Genomic DNA, 13,909 nt, shown 5'->3' on the forward strand with positions numbered 1-13,909 from the left:
GATTTCAAACCCAAACAAAAGTTTTCTGTCTTTTAAACCAAGATGCTGTGAAGCCCAGTGAGTTCCATTCCACAAGGAAAAAATGCAGCTTGTGGTAGGAATCTCAACTTTTACCTCCAGAGTTAAGGACAAAGCAGAACATAATTAAGGAAACGGTTCCATATAATGGTCAACTTTTAAATGCTGGTATTACTAACTTAAATTTTCAAAATAATGTCTAATTTAAGAAGAGATGAAACAAAAGTTTGATACCAAATCAAGGATATCGCTTCAAAATCTAGACAGCTAAGACACAGCAGTGAGTGTAAAAAATAGTAAACTGTTCCCTTCTGTTTAAAAGAACCACTCTAATAAATTCTGGAAGTCTGCTAAAATATACAACTACTTAATTTTTTAAATATCAGAAAATGCTCACTTCTTGATAGCTGATATAGGCAAAATAAAGACTGTTCCTAATGTATAAAACTGGTACACTTCTGTATTAGTCTTCTCCGAAAATTGAATTTTCCTAGAAACTCTACTTACTACCAAGGATGAATCAAACTTGTGGTTCAGGTCTGCTTCTTCAGCTGCATCCACCAGTCTCTGCATAAAAGAAATGGAAAATTCTTACTACGTAATTGTACATAACCCCATAGACTTAACAACAATACTGTCTCTTACAGGACCTCATGAAACTAGAGAAAAAAGTCCTAGCATAAGGTTCTGCTTAAAAACAATGACTTGTGAAATGCTGAAAGCCACAAAAGCAAATGGAATGAAACATAAGTTTACTAAACAGCATCTCCTTGGAGTATATACCTGAAAAACTAATGAATACGTACATGTACAACTGCCAAGGGTGTGCTCCCTATACCTGAAAAACTAATGAATACGTACATGTACGAGTGCGAAGGGTGTGCTCCCTATGCCTGAAAAACTAATGAATACGTACATGTATGAGTGCCAAGGGTGTGCTCCCTATGCCTGAAAAACTAATGAATACGTACATGTACGAGTGCCAAGGGTGTGCTCCCTATGCCTGAAAAACTAATGAATATGTACATGTACGAGTGCCAAGGGTGTGCTCCCTATGCCTGAAAAACTAATGAATATGTACATGTACGAGTGCCAAGGGTGTGCTCCCTATGCCTGAAAAACTAATGAATTAGTATATGTACGCATGCCAAGGGTGTGCTCCTTATACCCTCTCATGAGAGACTTAGACAGAATATGTACAGCACCCATTAACAATGTGTAAATCATCGGTTGTGCCAACACCACCAAAATAACTTCAGTTTTCTATTCATTAACTGATAATGTAACTGTCCCACCCCATCCTAAAAAAAAGTCTCCAACCTACTATTCAAAACCATCTCTAAAGTGAGTCCTGCACTTTGTAAACTAAGCTAATGTCGTGTGCTGCCTTCACTTACCTCCTATGTCCATCTATCAAGTAAAGTAAAATAACCTAGTATAATTTCCATATCGGGTGCACCCTCATTCACATTACCTCAGGTGGTTGTTGGTTGTGCAAGTGAGTGGACAGCTGTGTCATTTGACAGTAAACTTTTCAAATGGGGAGATTAAGTGAGTGGAGGGTCTTGTGCTTTAGGGTGTGTGGGGGATGAACCAATGAATTATCAATCATCTTATACCAAGTCTTGTAAAATAACGCTGCCATTATTCAAAAATGCTGTCATGCTGAGCTCATGATGACTTAGTCTGAGATCTTCTACATCTGACTCTACAATGATACCCTTCCTGCATTAATTGTGCTTGCTGACTTATAAAGTCACTTCTGTTTTCCTCCGTTACATGTGTACTTTGTATGAGATGTGGCTTGTGCACCATGTTTCTTATTTTTACAAAATATTAATGCAGAAAAGAATAAAATAAACATTTTGCTTTATCTATGAGATGACCAGGCACAGAGCTGGAGATCCTGTTCGAATACTGGCTGATACCCCTTCAGCTACATCAGTTGCTCTAGTCTTAAGAAGATCTGGCTTACTGAGTATTAGCAGAGGAACTGTGGCTCATGGCCCATACAGGCTGCTCTGTCATACCCTTTGACGTAGGGGACAACAGTCTCAACTGTTTCAGTGATGCTACCATTTCAGTAGAAGGCCACCCCACCTCACCCCAACATCTAAAAAGGTAATATGTGGTCACAAGTAGCATAAAATACTATGGCATCCATACCTCCTTATATATACATGCACATCAATGGTAATGTGCAGTACAGAAGAAGATAAGGAAATCAGAGAAAGCAAAGGTATTGAATGATATTTCCTCCAGCCATGTCATGCACTTGTTCCCACCCTAACTACATTATGTTCCTGGAGGATGCATCTTATAAATTAGTCTTCTTCTGATGGTCGGGTTGTTGATCATGAAGCAAGATGATTTATTACTGTCATTTTTTGATACAGAACAGGCTAAGGAGGAAATACTAAAGTTTTTCCAACAAAAAGTGAGCCATCAAACAGAATGGGACTCTGCTTCTTGTTCTTCTGATAATAAAGCTTATACAGAGACATTGCTAGTAAAACCTTTTCCTATGTGCCATATGAAAAGGCTTGAGATACATAAAAAAGCACAGGGGCTGACTAGAAGAATTAGGAGTACCTTGGACATGAACCAGAGTCTGGGGTTGGGAAATGAAGATGGACAGGAAGAAGACAAGCAATTTTGAAACTAGTGAATAAATGTGAGACTATAAAGTATGAGTCACATTTGGAAAATATGGCTTTACAAGTCTCGGTCTTTCAGCTTTTCCCGGTTAGGGATCATCACAGTGGATCACTAGTCTGCTAATGATTGGCAGTGGATTTTTACGGTGTCAAGTTGCCAGCCCGGTGCCCAACCTTCAAATAAGGCACACCCACACATGCATGCACCTACCTGCATGTCTTTAGAGTTCACTCGACTATGGGGAGGACATGCAGACTCAGCAAGAGATTCTCCAGTTCGAGTCTTGGCTGGAGCGCCTTCTGTGCGGTGTGGTGACAATGCTAACGAGTGCACCACCACAGCATATATGGCTTTATTACGGTGGTGGTGCTGCGGTAGCATTGTCGCCGCACAGTAAGACGCTGTCCAGTTCGATTCTCAGCTAGACCGTCTTTTGCGTGGAGACATGCATGAATGGGTGTACCTTCGTTGAAGGTTATGCGTCAGGGCTGGTAACTCAGCACGTAAAAATCAACTACCAATCATTAGCGGACCGGAGTTCCGCTGTGGCGACCCCTAACCGGGAAAAGCTGAAAGACACAACAACAACAAGAAAAAGTGGAAAAATTTGACTTTTGTTGACTTTGTTAAATGTGTGGGGGACTGAAACACATATGCCCCACATTATGTGATAAATGTTTGGAAGGACACTGAAGGGAAGGAGGAAAAAAGAAAAAAAAGAAAAGTAACTAAGTAAACAATTTTTGTTTTGACAGTTTTTATATGGGACATCCCATAATACAAGCTGCATGTTCTAAAGTAAAGTATTTTCAGTTATTGTTGTATGTGATACAGATACTAAAGTAAACAAGTGTCTTTTTCTTCTTCTTTTGTAGTTTTATGAAATGTAGGCATTACAATGTAAAAAAAAAAGAAGACTGGACAATCTGCTGTAATCTTGAGTTGTTGATGTGAGGGATTGGGTGAAAAAGTGCATAGACTATAATATATGTACTTGGCTTGATCTAATACTTTTTGTGTAAGCAAGTAAATAAGAGGACACCGAATGTAATGAAAAAAATTCCTTTGGCAAATAAATGTTCAGTGTAAGTTGAGAAGCCAGAACAATTTTAAGGCTAAAGGCTGTTTTCTGAAAGCATATAAGCTGTTTTTTTTCATATCCTGGATGGGAATGAAGATAAGACCAGAAGAGACAGCAGTTAGTATTAGTTTTGTGCATTTGTTTTAAGTTAATAGGTTATGGGGGTGTTCTGGAGATGCTTGTTTCTTTTCCTCAAGGGTTTCATTAGAACAAAAAGTCTTGTAAAATGTGACATAGGTTCAAATTGAAATGACAAGAAACTGTATAAGAGATCAACCTGCCAAACATTAGTGGATGCATGTAACACAAAAGATGGAAATAGACATTTTTAAAAAGCTGTCATCTATAACTTCTTATTATAATGGTTATACTAAGAATGTGAATGACCTCACAGGTATAGACAAAAACGTAAGCAGAGTACAAACAGGATTGCTACAGGAGACAAATTTGGAAAGAAATGAGCATGTGAATTTGATAAAGAATTTCAGGATGGATCTTCAGCAGAACATCAGGGACAAAAGTAAAGGAAAGTACTTATACTAACCACTAGAGGAGCTTCAATATTGATAGAAGAGAGTAAAAAAAGATAGCAATGCTAACTGGCAAGGAAGCAGGATTATGATGCATTGTATTTACGTTCTACCTAAAACTGCTATTATGGAGCTTGGGGAGAAATAATCAGCTTTCACCAGGAAGTATTACTTCTAGGTAAAGACTGCAACTTGTATCTGTGGAGACCTAGAAGGGAAAATATAAACAGCAAGGCAGATTTCAGAAGAAAGTTATGACAATATTTGATATGGAAGACATGAGTTCAGTAGTAGGAAATTGGAAAGAGTTTACACATTATTCCACAAGGTACATGAACTGGGCTACACTGGACAGAAATTATATTTCACAGGAATACGTGCATTTAATTGAAAGCTTTGACACACATCCAATAATTATTTCAGATCATCTGCGAACAACTAAGATAAAAATGCATGGTAATGAAGTAGAAATGAGACACTGGCGCTTCCCCAATTACCTGTTAAAAAGGCAGTAATTTAAGAAATGGGTAGTGTAAATTATTACAGAAAATAGAAATTTCTTTAGAAGTTATAGCTAGTGAGTGGAATAAAATGAAATGGAGTTTAAAAATGGGGCAGAAATACAAGAAAAAGAGATCTGGTTAAGAAGTAACAAGAATTATGTAGAGGAACTGACAAAAGTTTAAAGTACTGAAGAATAAGGGAATCTCAGAAGAACCGGTGCAATAACTGCACACCGTGTGAGTCTAGAAAGATTGCTGTTAAGCAACTGTTTTTTGTAGTAACTCCACAGCACAAAAATTCTTAGCACAACAACAGAAAAGGTTGCTGCCAAATGTATAACAAGAAAAATAATCGGAGATCTTGTGGAGGTATTGAGATAATTCAGATTTTTTTTTTTGAAAATTTGTTTAATGCAGAAGAATGTGGAAATCAAGAAAAAGTACAAATGGAAATATTTAGGGACGACTTAAGTATGGCAAGGTTAGTGGTAGATGAGGCTCAATGATTTAAAATAGGAGAGGATAAGGTAAAAAGGGTGATGTAGAATCAATCTGCAGAAAGCCACCAGGAATAGATACTATTCCTCTGGTGGTTTGGAAACTAGGAGGAAGAAAGTGATAAAGATCTCGAACGTTTTGTTTAACAATATTTAGAAGGAGGGGAAGCATGACCATCCTGAAGAAAACTGCAGTGGCTGCAGTACCTAAGAATGGTAAAGACCCATCAGACCCAGCTTCATACAGACCCATTTCAATTATAAAGTGTTAAGAATGGCAAAGATGTTGCCAGAATTGATAGATATGTATCAATATGGTTTGAGGAGGGGAGACAAATATTTGACGACCTTAATAGAACAATGATAATCCAGAGGGAAGCAGAATATAAGAAAATACAACTTTTGTTGGTGGGTCTTTGTGCAGAGAAAGCATTCAGCAGAGTAAGCTAAGATTTTATGTGTAGGGCAATGGAAACATTTGCATTTCCTGATGCAATAATTTTTGTCTCGGATCCCTCACACATCCACCTAATTAACCTTATTAAAGTGGGAGGGTTCCTCTCTAAGTTGTGTCTGAACAGAGGAACCAGGGAGGGGTGTCATCTTTCCCTTTGTTTGCATTATATTTAGAGCTATTGGCAAAGAAAAGAAGGGACTCAGGAATTCATGGATATAATTGGTGTGGTAGTCAAGGAAAAGTTGTCATTATTTGCAGATGATATTTTATACCTGATAAAACCAGAAAAGGACATATCAATGTTGTGGAGTGCTTTGAGGCATTTTCATGCTTTTTCAGGATGTGAAATTAATGTAGAGAAAACAAAGGCTATAGCTGTAAACTATAAACCCACACATGAATTGGTTCAGCTATACCTGTATTTATGGGGAGACAATAAAATGAATTATTTAGGAGTATGGGTTAAACAAGGCTCTGTTATGGCAGCTAAGGATATGTGGGAAGAGACTAAACAAAAGATAATACAAAAACTGAGAAAATGGAAGTTCTTGTTTATGGATATAGATAGCAAGATACAAGCAGGGAAAACATTTTTAGTCCCTTTCGTTTTTAGTCCCTTTAATTTTATATGCAGATCAGGCATATTTTTATCAACCAGAGGAGAAGCTGTGGACAGTAATTAATAGAGTGGAAGGATTTTGTCTGGGAGGGGAAGAGGGCAATGATTAAGTTCTTCAAAAGAATAAGGTGGTTTAGGTTTACCTGATTTGAAGGGATATTTTACAGCAAAGCAGGTAAGGCTCCTATACATAGCACAAGCAGAAACCTATAATGCAAGGAGGAAAGGGATGATAATGTAGTGTGAAGGGGGGTCCAAGAAATGAAGACAGACTCCGATTCTGGATGCAGATGCTTAAGGAGAATAATAGCCATAAAGAATATTATATTCATAAAAGTAGCAGAAAGTATTCTAAGAACTAAGCAAATGAAGAATGGAGATTCTTTCAAGAGAAGTGAGTATAATAAGGGGTACAGAGAATAGGTAAGAGGGGGCTGGAATATACTGGAGAAAACTAGCAAAGGAACTAAAGCATAGTGAGCAAATAATTAAACAGGTAATGGAATGGAATGAAGACACAAATACATTTGGACTGCAGGCTACAGACCACCATCCCTGTCAATGATTGATGTCACAGTATAGGCAAAGAAAAAGGAATAGAGGAATCCTAAGTGAAAGACCTGCTCTGGTAGAGTTTTTAGTTAAATCTAGAAAAGAAGTTGCTGTTAAAGAATGGATAATTAGTAAGGTATATGAAATATTGCACAATAACTATAGGAATCCGAGAAGGTTAGAAAACATTGGGAAGAGAGACTGGATAAGCAATTCACAAGGAAACAATGAGGGGGCAATATGTATGGCACCTATGTATGCAACAAAGTCTGAAAGATTAAGAATTTTTGCTTGGAAGTGTTTGCATAGGTATTTTTATACCCCAAGCAGAGTCCAAAGAATTTTCCTCAGGTAGATAGGAAATGTTGTAGGTGTGATGGGAAGAAAGAGGTAACTGGGTACATATGTTTTGGGAGTGAAATGAGTTGACAGACTTAAAAAAAAAAATTCTTGCAAAGTGCTTTGTCAGAAATATTGCATGAGCAAATGGTATGAGTTGGGATACAGGATCTGAAGACATAGTCAGGCATTGATGAGTTTAATTTTGGTGGCTGCCAAAGAGGCAATTACTAGAAAATGCAAATCAAAGGCTAAACCAACTGTACCTGAAGTAGTGGACATTGTAACAGAGACAAAAGAACTGGAAGTGGGATATTTAGAAAAGGGTAGGCGTAAGCTACATAGGAAAAAAATGGAAATTGTGGGGAAAATACAAGCAGAATAATGTTTAGGAGGAGGAGTGAGATTTAGGGGAAGGCAGCAATTGATCGATTTATGTAATGTTGGATTGATGATAATTGTAAAAGCATGTATGTGATGTATAATATTTGTAACTGTCAACATGTTAACATGGTTTGTTTTCTTTTATATCAGTGTATGCTTGTCTATTGTCTTGAGTAATTATTTAATAATGGTGTTAAAAAATGATTTCTCCCCTCATCTTGGCTTTTAGATTTAAGATGCAGGTACAAGGGTGACCCAAGTTTGAGTAGTATCTCAGGTTCTAGAGAACCTGCAGGACAGTGAGTGAAGGTAATGTCTGACAGGCAGAGGACTTATAACCGTCCTCTGAAAACGATCGTCAGTTAAAGCTATGACTGAAGACATACATCTGACTGGGGGAGGAGGGGGCTACAGGGGTCATGGCTGATGCAGAGCTGTGCTACATACATGAGTGAGTGAGTGCTGAACATGATCTTAACTCATTGCATGCCATCCCTGTGAGCACAGCCACAAAGCATTTGTTAGAAAACGTAATGCATAAAGTGCAAATATAACAGGTCTCTGGTTCTGTGGCACCCTTCTCCACAAACAACTCTGAAAGAAGAGATGGAGAGGTGAAGTGCAGTTATTACAGAGATTTAATAACGATCCCAAATGGGAGTAGGAAAAAATGTGGCTTTTTGATATCTAGCCTGATTGCGGGTCTCATGTGCAGAGTTCAGTAGAATTCTAAAATGCCATTTGGATAAATCAAGATTATTGTTCAAAATGATATACTTCTGGTGTAGACTATTCAAATAATGTATTCATAGTGATAGACCATTCAAATTATTTGCCATAGTTAATACCTTGAAAGGGAGCCCAGCTGCCTCTAATCATGCAAGTCCATGAATTTAAGGTATTCTACAATATTTTGCTACTGACATTACATTTTTTATTTCCCAGCCATCCAAATTTCAGGTTACTGCCAAAACTCCTTGAACAAGCACTGAAGCAAAACTATCAGAGCTGAAGGAATACCTCTCTCAGGCTTTCTGCATTCTTAGAGGCATCTTGGTTGGCTTGTTTGCTTTGTCTTCATTTAGAACTGCAAACTCATTTAGGCCTCTTTTCTGTAAACAAACTGCTGTTGCTAATGCCTTTAGCCATTATTCCTGGTCTCTGCTCATTCAACTTCCTTGCTATGCGGACAATGAGAAAATATATTTTTTCAGGATGTCTGCATTTTCCTTCTCCCAGAGGTAAACCTGCTCTGCCCCTTTAAGTATTTAATAAATCCATTCATGTCTTTCATTTCACATACATATCAGGAGCTGTCTTGTCATTTGTTTTACCGTCTGTGACATCATCTTTATTTATAGCTTTGTACTTGCAAAATGATTTACCTTCACTGGTATGTGTGTTTTTTCACTAGTGCATCACATAGTCTTCAAGACACTGAATTCCTTGTAGCTTCTGAATGCTGTGAGCTTTATCTTTATATTCCTCCAATCAGATTGAACCATAGTGACCGCCTTTAGCCTTTGCTTTACTTACAAACCTATTACAAACCTCTACTGCCCTTTAAGTTTCCCATCTACTATTCTGTCTCACTCAAGACCATTCCCTTGTTAAGATATTTGAAAATATCTGTCTCTAATGTTCTCTCTCTCTATCCCCTGTCTTGCAACAAAATCAGCTGTCATGGAAATATTGCAGTACCAGTGTTTGTGTGGTTTACTTTTGCTGCAGTTCTTGTATATAATCACAGTCTTGGGTGATCACTCATACTAAAGATGAACCTGTAATGCCAGTTACACTGAATATTAGAGAAAGGGTGAAATGTACATTGTCACAATACTGGAGAATGAACATTCTCCAACAAGGCATTAATGTACAGATAAAGCTCACCAAAAAGCAAGTCTGTCATGTCACAGCAGCATATTAAACTGTTGTGAAGCTCAAGGACAAAATAAGTAAATGGAGGCCACTTTTCATGCTTGCTAAACATTGCTTTGCAGTTTATTGAGAGCAAAATAAAAACATAAAGAAAGAAAAATGCAACAGTTATGTCCATGGCTTTCCATCTATGCTTCTGAATTTGTGTGTATGTATGTGTGTGTGCATCTGTTTGTCTGTGCTTCTGTTTTAAAATAGTAATGAAAATTTATATAAAAATTGACTCATAGATTACACTAATCAAAGCAATACTGAAATTAACACAGAGAATAACTAGAGTGGTGAAACCTCTAATCAGGAGGACACCTGTTCTTTTGATAATTTTAATGTTTTGAACCTGGTCGGGCCATGCAAATCAGACAGACTGATAAATCAGACAATGAGAGCGGAGTCCCAAGGTATTTTTCAGAAACAGAAATCAAAACAAAGTAAGGAAAAAGAACTATACATACAACATGAAGAAATATTCATTAATGATAATAATAACAATGATAATAAAGATTTTAGTAGTTTTAAAATTTTTAATTTGAGTCTGTGACAAAGGGAGATACTGCCAGCACAACCATCTGGAATTTTGTAAATAATTATATGTCATTTGTGAATACCAACATGATGTATACAAAATGCTTGTGTTACAAATGTATTAGAAGTGTATGTCATGTGTATATCAAACTGCTTGAAGGTATTTGCAAAGTGCTGTTTGAAATGTAACCACAGTGTACCCTACTGGAAAAGAACAGAAATGTACATCATTATTGTAACTGTTTAAATATATATATTTTAACAGTGGAAACTGGGACACAGGAGGTTAACCTTTCTGGTAAATTTTAGAAAAATAGCTGAAATTAAATTACTTTATGGCTAGGCAATAAAGATGATACATTTCAGTTTAAGTTCAGCAAGGAAACACAATGTCTAAAATTAGGGAACTTTGAGTTGTCTTGGAGGTGTTTTATTGTTTTATGACTTCCAGCATTTGCCAAAGATCTGAGAAAAAGCGATTGTATGTATTTTTACAGGTAGATGCTGCTAAATGCAATGGTTGTTTGGGGCCTGTGGAATAGAAGTCAGATGGCAAGAAATAATGTCATTCTGCAAGCTAACCCAGCAGTAATATCTGAGGTATTAATCTGAGAGGTCTCTTAGAGAGACACAGCATTCTGTATTCTGTCTTGGAACTGACAACAAGTACAAGACCCGTTCACCACATCTGCCTTGCTCTGATGAAGTAAGTTACTAGGGAATAGTATAATTCTCTAGAACATAGCAAAGCTTACTTAGAACCATTCACCACATCTGCCTTGCTCTGATGAAGTAAGTTACTAGGGAATAGTATAATTCTCCAAAATATAGCAAAGCTTACTTAGATATTTTTCTTTATTTAAGACTGTCCTGTAATGTTGTTTTAAATATTTCCTGTGATTTTTTAACTCTGATGTCACTGTGAATATATACTGAGTATGTTCTTCTTTTATTATTTATTATTAAATATATTTAAACCTTTCATTGTGTCTAATCTGTCCTAGAAATATTTAAGTACTGAGAGTACTTTCATATTTATTTGGTGGCACTCTGTGGGCCACTCCTAATAGCCTTGCTCTTGGTCAAACTACCATTTGTATTAATAGTAACATTGCACAGTAAGATTGGACACCCTTTAAGGGTCTTAAAGTAGCTGATAAGGAGTTGGCTGGTGGCAGTGATAATTACCTTATAGTCTGTGCAAAAAGAAGCATAGCTACTAAACCTGTGCTAGCCTTCCCCAGGTATGTGTGTGTGTGTGTGTGTGTGTGTGTGTGTGTGTGTGTGTATAAATCGAACCTCAAAGAATGTGTGTGTCAGCTACTTGGACAGGGACACGAAGCCCTGGTTGGACAAAGACGGTGCTGGAGATTTAGGCTTGGCCACTCAGCTGAGATCTCAACTCTTTAGTTGTGCCAGTGGGGGAGTCTTACTGGGGATCTGGAGAAAGAGGGAGAAACCAGCCCTGGACTGACTGTGGTCTCTGTGTGCTCTCAATGGAAATTGCACTTGATGAAGAGAGCTGCATCTGGAAATACTGTATGTGTACTTGCTATCCTCTCAGTATACATCTCCCACTGGTGCCAGTGGTGAGGATTGAGGCTTCTTAATTGCTGGCCCAGTGGTGGGTCATCACAGAGTCATTTAGAGGTGGATGCATGACTTAAGACCTTGCTCAAAAAAGGCTTTAAATTTGTACATGAATTTAGGATGGATGTGGTCAAAACTATGATTAATTTAAAATTGTTTACTCATAAATTAAATCTGAGGATGTGTTTTGGGGAACACCAAATTGGGTGTGGATTACAAAAAAACTCTTTAAAGAAAAAATATATTTATCCCCCCTCTCATCCCATGGTCTCCATTTATGAAAGCATGTGTGGGGATCAAATTAGAAACCTAATTAACAACAGAGTAATGGGGTTCCTGTAGATACTTTAACAAGAGATGAATGAATGATATTGAATAACATTATTACAGATAAGAGCATCCAGGTTATAAAACCAGACAAAGGAGGAGGTGTAGTATTAATGGACCAAGTGAATTATTCTAGTAAGATGTTTGGTCTTCTTAATGATGAAGATGTGTATATGAGGGTATCAAAAAATTAAGTTAATATTGCTGGTAGATGTGATGGATCAGGGCCTTATTACATGTGAGACTTTTGTTAAAGTAGACAAACCTTTGATACCCTCAATATTTGGAATACCTAAAATCCACAAAAATAATACAAACCCTCTATTGAGACCAATAGTGGCATCGCACACATCAAAAATGGAGTTTAGTTGCATTTATTGATGCAAAATGCAAAAATATCATTATGAATTATGAACAAGTATTATGGGATTCTTGCCATTTGCTTGAAAAGCTAAACAAACTTTTTTACGACAATATTTTATTTGTTACTGTAGACATTGTTAATGTATTTTCAGTTCTCTCTCACAGGTTAGGTTTGGAAGTTTTTACCAGTATATTAAATGACACCACTAATTTCAACAACAAGGATATATTTGTCATTAGTGAATTTATGGAGATGGTGTTAAAAAAATAACTTTTTGTGTTCTTTTGGGGTGAATATTTTCACCAAAGGATAGGTGTTCCAATGGGTGCAAAATGTCCTTCAGTTTTTTGCTAATATTATGCTGGTAGCATGAGAAGAGGAAGTTGTGTTTAATACCCCTTTTTTAAATTACATTCAAGCCTATTTTGGATTTTTGGATGATATCCTCATTTTATGGCAGAAGAGTGAACCATAATTGGAAGAATTTATTACTTATTGTGGGAGTTCAACCGAATTTCTGAGGTTTACACATAAAAAAGCTCCTTTCTAATAGGAGAGATTTTTTTTAGATGTTATTCTATATAAAGATACTGAGAATATGAGGTATCGTTTTACTATATTTAGAAAAGAAATGTTTTCAAATTCCTACTCACATTTCAACAGTTGTCACCCATATTTTCAGAAAAAAAGTATTGTTAAAGGCATTTTGAGACTGATTATGGATGACACAATATTTGATGTAGAGGTGAAGGGCTTGATTAAAATGTTTAAAGAAAGGGATTATGCAGAGACTCTCCTAGATAATATTAAATGTGTAATACTTCAAGGAAGGCGGGTAAAATATGCACCCATCTTGAGGAAAAATCCCAAAGGTGAGCTTTCCACTGTTAGAAATCCAGAGTTATTAAAAACTGGAGCAATGGTGATTCCCTACAATACAGATGGTTACAAGATTAAAAAAAACTTACTTCCAATTGGAATTTAATTTTTACATGAGAAATGAATAGGAGGTTAGGAGAAACACTGTATTTTACTTTTAGTCAGCGAAAGATCTCAAAGGAACTAGTGGAGGCAGAACCCAACAATAATTACAACCAACATAGGTCTAAGATGGTTAACTGTGGGAGATGTAAAACTTGCAGATACATTGATGATGGATCTTATGTTAGTGTAAGAAGCTGCTACAGAATTATCAGTTGTCCAGAGCAGGTTAACTGTGACACTATGGGAATAGTATATCTAGCTACCCGTGTTTCATGTACTTCATTTTATGTCAGCAAAACAAAAAGAAAGCTTAAAGATAGAATTTATGAACATATGAGAGACATCAAAAACAAGAGCACTATGAATGCACTATGTAGACACTCAGTGGTTTGCGATAATTTAAAAAATTCCTTTTTATTATTTTAGATAAAGTAACTCTTAATCCTAGAGGGGGGTGACATTGAGAGTCTGTTGCAATATAAAGAGCTATGCTGGCAAATTAGGTTAAATATCAGCCAATCACCAGGTATGAATAACAGACTCGCT

General features: G+C 36.8%; 1 protein-coding gene across 3 annotated transcripts in view; it reads right to left on the reverse strand.

Annotated features, from left to right (window-relative positions):
* The window catches only part of CACNA2D4 (calcium voltage-gated channel auxiliary subunit alpha2delta 4), a 2,573,275-nt gene that overhangs the window by 2,311,064 nt on the left and 248,302 nt on the right, over nt 1-13,909 (reverse strand). For all 3 annotated transcript variants that reach the window (XM_044087505.1, XM_044087506.1, XM_044087504.1), the window contains exon 4: nt 526-585. In XM_044087505.1, coding sequence (XP_043943440.1) covers nt 526-585 — 60 coding nt within the window. The remainder of the gene's footprint in view (nt 1-525; nt 586-13,909) is intronic.

This window comes from Protopterus annectens, chromosome 11.part0, assembly GCF_019279795.1.
Source record: "Protopterus annectens isolate FY-2018-M chromosome 11.part0, PAN1.0, whole genome shotgun sequence".
NCBI classification, from domain to species: domain Eukaryota; kingdom Metazoa; phylum Chordata; order Ceratodontiformes; family Protopteridae; genus Protopterus; species Protopterus annectens.